Below are 6,000 nucleotides of genomic sequence, written 5' to 3'. Positions count from 1 at the left end.
GAACCAGACGATGAGAATTTGTCTCAGAAGTGCAGGTGGAGTTCCTGGGCCCAACTGGAAAACAAGTACAACACTAAACCAAAGTCTTTTATAGCAAAGGTGACGAGGGTTTTCTCATGTTTGGGAGAGGTTGAACCAATGCACATTTTACAGGTTGAATCAGTGCCAATTAATGCTGTGATGAGCTCACAGTGGTTTCACATTCATTTTGAAATCTATTCTGTGCTCAGTGTTTGTTGTCATTCATTGATTTTTGACTGACTAGGATTTGTCTGTTTTTTCCAGTATGTATAATATTTCAATTATTCTTATTTTCCTGTAAATTATTTTTGTCTTCAGAAACTACAGTTATTATAAAACTACTATTTTCAAAGGTTCAACAAGTTCATAAATACATTCCAGATACTGTCTCAAACATGACGGAGGTAGGCAGTGTTATGACATGCACATGTATGGCTGCTCATGGAATATTTTCACTCATTTATTCATGATAAAACTACTGAATTAACAACATGGATTGTGAATTATATAGAGCTTCAATCTCATCTCAAGCAAGTCAAGGTGGACGGGACAAAAGAACCGGGCTCCAGATTTTTTGGACGGCAAATGTCCGAATACTTTTCAACAGTGGTTGGTACGTCAATGCATGAGTCATCATACTGCCATTATTTCAGGCCGACCCAGTTTGTCCGAGTCGTTGGAAACAGCCAATCGGCGTTGAGATGTGCACCATACTTAGTGAAAAAACATTACGCTGATGCAATTGTGGCAGAAATCTAACGTCATATGTGTGTGGTATACCTTTCAGAGACATCATCCCAAATTCATTTTATTTCACCAATCCCCATGCCATGTGTTTGTCTCTGTGCCGTTTTAATTTTTTTTTCTTTAGCTTCATGTCTGCTTTTGCCATGCCAGCGCATGACGTAGAAAGTATATTCTCTATGGCGATTGTCTGATTCTAACGAGGGACGGACTGGGCTCCCGTGCTGACTGACCGATTGATGTGCCACACAAAATGCATTAAAAAATGAATTCCTAAAAAACATGACATATCTTTATCAAACCAGAAAGTCTACACTACAGTCTTGTTTTGTTTCTAATCCTTTGTGATGGTGTGAAGGGCAAAAATATGTCCAAATTCTTCTGGACATGCCGGTAAATTATATTCACAAAATTGAAGCAAAAGAGAAAACGCTTGTACGGTGACTAATGTAATTCATGTAACGTTTCAATCAGGGTTGCTATAACTTGGTTTACCACAGCGCCCCCAGTGGCTGTCAGCGGTAACTACACATGGTAGCATACCCATTGACTTGAGTAGTCAATTCAAGTAAAATTTACACTATGTGCAAGCTGATTTAAAATTGAGATGCCACTGGCGAACTGCGACAAATCATCATTAAAGGATTACTGTTAATGTTTCAGCAGGTTGACTCCATCTGTGTATTTTTTTTCCTCTGAGTTTTCAAGGAGGTGTGACCCATATAAGGCAGGATAAGAATAAACAAGATGACTCATACAGATCAACCCGTAAGCATCTCCCCTCACATAACCCCTTCTCTCTTTCTGCAATGAGCACGTTTTGTGATGATCTGACCAGATTGGGATTTTCACTCTGCTGCCCTCCAATTGCAAAGTCAAGGTTTTAATAGAATCATGTTAAGGTACCACAAAAGACTGATGGAGTTTCAAGTGGTCACATTGTCTCATTGTTCTTTTCGACACTTTGGGAGGTAATTTGCGACGTGCTATGACAGTTAATGGAAACTGTCGGTTTTAATGACAGAATCAATAACTCCAGTTTTCTCCCTGAGAATAACGACAAATTAAAAGATGCAACGTGAGTATGTCCATCAATGCAATCGCTGCACCATCTCCCATTGCTGCAGCACTACTTTGCATGAATTACAGTAAAATGTAGAGTTATGCACACAGGCCCCAAGCTGTTAGGCCCTTTCTCAAAGGAGGGAGGGAGAAAGAGAGAGCGCAGCGAGGTAGGGAGAAGGAGATGGAAAGAGAGGATGAGGGAGGTACAGCAAGGATGTCCCGAGGCTGAGACTTGCTCTTCTCTGTGAGAATATTTCTCCTTCTACTCATTCAAGTGGAAATTATAGCAAGTCCTAAAAAAGACAGGATCCAAATGACAAAAGTGTGAAACTTTCTATTCCTTTTTTTTTTTTTTTTTTTACTGTTTTAATTTGGTACATGGCACAATCAGCATGTATGCATCTGGTATACATAAATAAATATTAAATATTTCATGCATAAATATACATATAGAGCTTTTACAAAGACGTCTTGGAGTGTTGTTGGTGAGGGTTGTTCTTCTTGGAATTATTTGTGTTTGGTGCTTTTATGTATATCTTTGCAAGTGGGAATGATATCTCCATAGAAGCCCTATACATATATGTATGCACGCCCATATTTATATATATATATTGAAAGAAATACAAGTGTGCACTGATGTAGGTTCTCTCAGTGCAACCAGGCCACTGACTGCTGCTGTTGAAGAGGAAGTCTTACAAAGTCCACACCAGTTAGTTCAGTTGTTTCTTTAAGCTATCCTTTTCTCTTACATGTAAAATAATAGATTTACTTTATCATTTTGAAGCAAAATTAGACATATAGAATTGAAAAAAAAATCTTTTAAACAAAAGTGCTATTTCGCAAAGACAGACACCAAGAGACGCAGCAGAAACACGACTGGTGGTCAACCAAAATCAACAACATGGAAAATGTATTCCGCCTTGACCAGGACCCACAAAAATGCACACTGTACAACCTACTCAAAAATAAAAAAAAAATAATTGTGTACGCACGCGCACTCACATGTTCACTCCCTCACCTCTCATTTTCCTCACTGCACACGAGCAGCATGTGTACGTGCACACTTGGTTTAGATCAGATCAGATATCTTAACAGGTAAATTGGCTGTAAAAGATGCACTTTCTTAACAAAAACAATCACAGTAACAAAGCATTCGTCTCCAAGCCAGAGCTGTCCTTGGCAAACCCTTTGACGAAAACTAACCCCAAAAAAAAGATGAAACCATTCATGTTGAGTTGCAAACAGGAGCAAAAACCAACAAAAAAAAGTTGCCCCAAATGGGATTTAAAATCTCTACATCTGCATATCCGCTAATTTCTCATCCTGGTGTCAGTCTTTCTGTCAGACTCCTCTCGGTATAGTCTCTTGGAAAAGAAACGATGAGGGAAAAAAAAAAAAAAAAGAGCAAGCTTTGTAAGGCATTGAAATCAAAAGAAAGAAGCAATTAAAAACATGACGCGAGTATCAACATTGAGGCCATTGTTCTTTATGTGTCTCCCTCAGGAGGAAGGAGGATTTGGGAAATTAAAAAGCACTTTTGTTTGTTTTCATTATGAATTCAAGAAAAAAAAAAAAATCAGTGGCTATCTTCTTAGTCCGCTTAAAAGGCTTTTTAAATGATGATTTTTAGAAAAAGAAAAAAAAAAAGGACACAACACAAAAACCAGCCCCTCCCCTGATGAGGAGAAGGGAAGCAGTTTGATTTTGGCAGCTCTGCACAACTTGACATCCATCGAGAGCTTTGAAGCGACTCTCCTCGTAGTTAAAGTCTCGTTAAATCTCTTCACGTTTTAATCTGCCCCCCCCCCCCTCTGTGGTATTTATAAAACACAATCCTCCTCTCTGTTTTGTTGAATCCTTTGCTCCTCCTCCCTCAGCATCGCTGCCCGTCGACCCCCTCGTCTGGCACCGTTAAAGCTATACGCGCGTGGTCGAGTGGGAATGCGGCAGGCCGGTGGAGTTGAATCCCGTCGTGAAGGTGTTGTAAGGGTGCAGGTTGGGCATGCCCACCAGGGAATTAGGGATCATGGTGATTGTGTTGGGCGTCATGAGGGGAATGTCGTCCGGAGAGCGCCGCAGGGTGAGCGTGTAATCGGGCAGCGAGGCCAAGCGCAGCGCCCCCTCGTTGCTGTTCCCCGCCTCGCACTCGTGGTGCGTCTGGTTCATCTGCAGCGACATGATCTCCTCCTCGGGCGCGTGGTGCCCGATGTCGTTGGAGGTGGTCTGGCGCTGCGGGCTGGGTTGGCCGTGGCTGGACTCCTGCCGCCGCTTGTCCTTGCGATAGTAGAGGGCGGCGAACGCCAGTACGTTGAGGAAGAGCAGCGAGGCCCCCACCGCGATGGTGACGCTGAGCTCGGTGGAGTAATCCCGAGGGTTCTCCACCACCAGAGGCCCAGACTCCTTGTCATCGCTCCAGGAGTCTTTGTCTTCGCTGTTGTAGGCCGGCGACATGGGGGGCCGCTTGGTGTTGAAGGGCCAGGTGGTCTTACCGTTGGGCCGCTTGGTGGACAGGGTGTTCTGCGTGGTATCCGGCGGGGGCACTTTGGTGGTGGTGGACGTGTAGTGGAACATGTCGTGGAGATTGTACAGATGGGGCACCAGGTGCTTCCAGAAGGCCACTTTGGTGGCCCGGTAGTGGTCGCGCACCCGCGGCTTGAGGCCGATGTGAAGGTACAGCTGGTCCTGGGGGTTGTACTTGGACCACGCCACCTCCTCAAAGCGGTTGGCCTTGGTGTGGATGAATTTGGTGTCCTGGGGAACTGGTTTGTTGGGATCCCTGCAGAGAAGACACAGATGCAAAAGGATGTTAGTTAAACAAGAGTTGCTGGTTTTGAGATGCTCATTTCACTTTGACTAGGCCGCACAACAGCATAATTATTATTCAATTCTCATTTGGATTTTTCCAGGTGATCTGGCTTCCCTCCACATTCCAATCAAATAATAATAATAATAATAATAATAATAATTTGCCCTTTATTAGTCCCACAATGGGGAAATTCGAGATTCGAACCCAGGCCTCCTGGGGAGACTGGGTCCTGAACGCGGCGCCTTAGACCACTCGGCCATCCTGGCAGCCATGTTAGGTTCATTGGCGACTTAATTATCCATAGGTGTGAATGTGAATAGTTGTTTGTGTCTATGTGTCCTATAATCGCAGGTGACCTTTGACCACCGCCTTTCGGCCAATGTCAATTAGAAAAGCCATGAGGGCTGGATGGTTGAATGGCTAGCTTGATTAATTTCTAACTTTTTAGAGAAGCGGAATGGGCCATCTTAAATTTGCATATTGAAAGGTGAATTGAAAGAGTCCACATAAAAGCAATTTATGACGCTGGGATGGTCACTGAGGCAAGCAAGGTGGTGGTCAAGTCAAATCAGGTCCAATTTATTTGTGGAGCCCTTAACCACAAAAGAGTCGCAAATGGCTTCGCAAGCCCACAGTTGACAAATAGGAACAATTTACTCTGGTTGAATAAAACAAATTAATTCTGTGATCTATGTATTGTTAGTTAAACTATTGTAATGAGATTATATTGAGTCTTACATGCAGAATATTGTACCTGGAGGAGCGTGCCACAATTTTGTAGCACAACTTCCCATATCTTTGACTTAAAACTAAATTGCACACAATCAACAAAATTCCTAATGATGTCCAACCCTAGTTTAAATAATTCATAATTCATGTAATGGGTGAGAAGAAGCACATACAAGCACTTTTTTTTTTTTTTTGGTTGAAAGAGATTCACTTGATCATTCAAATTTAGAAAATCTCACGGCAGAAAAGACCGCAGTTTTTAATCAAACTATCGTGGAAACGATGCTGTCCATGCTCAACTTGCTCCACCGGACCAACCTGCAGTCCAATCCTCAAAACCGCATGCCCGCTTATTGCTCAAGCACAAGATTTGAATGCAGCGCTTGTGCCGCCTCTCTATCGGCAGACTGCGCCGCGGCCAGCTCGTCCCCAAGCCCCCACGCCGGCCGCCCACTCGTCTCCCTTCCCAGATGTTGCTCTTAATTCAGTTCGGATGCAGTCTGCCCACAAAAAAACCAGGACAGGGGCTTTTTAAGTAAACACATATGAATAAATCAGCAGGCTTTAGGGCTCACGTCAGGAGGCATCTTGTTGTTGATAATCCAACACTGGTGGAGCCCTTCTTCTAATTGCTC

The 6,000-nt window shown here is 43.2% G+C and overlaps 1 protein-coding gene across 4 annotated transcripts in view; it reads right to left on the bottom strand.

Moving 5' to 3' along the window:
* Nucleotides 1-467: 467 nt before the first annotated feature.
* Nucleotides 468-6,000, bottom strand: part of nlgn3a (neuroligin 3a) — a 215,537-nt gene continuing 210,004 nt past the window's right edge. For all 4 annotated transcript variants that reach the window (XM_088293270.1, XM_088293268.1, XM_088293271.1 and 1 more), the window contains one exon: nucleotides 468-4,606. In XM_088293270.1, coding sequence (XP_088149396.1) covers nucleotides 3,748-4,606 — 859 coding nt within the window. In that variant the 3' untranslated portion in view covers nucleotides 468-3,747. The remainder of the gene's footprint in view (nucleotides 4,607-6,000) is intronic.

This window comes from Idiotropiscis lumnitzeri, chromosome 4 (assembly GCF_059441095.1).
Source record: "Idiotropiscis lumnitzeri isolate Australia: NSW breed Sydney's pygmy pipehorse chromosome 4, RoL_Ilum_1.0, whole genome shotgun sequence".
NCBI lineage: Eukaryota > Metazoa > Chordata > Actinopteri > Syngnathiformes > Syngnathidae > Idiotropiscis > Idiotropiscis lumnitzeri.
The sequence above is the reverse complement of the archived record's forward strand: the minus strand, read 5'-3'. Positions and strand labels throughout refer to the sequence as shown.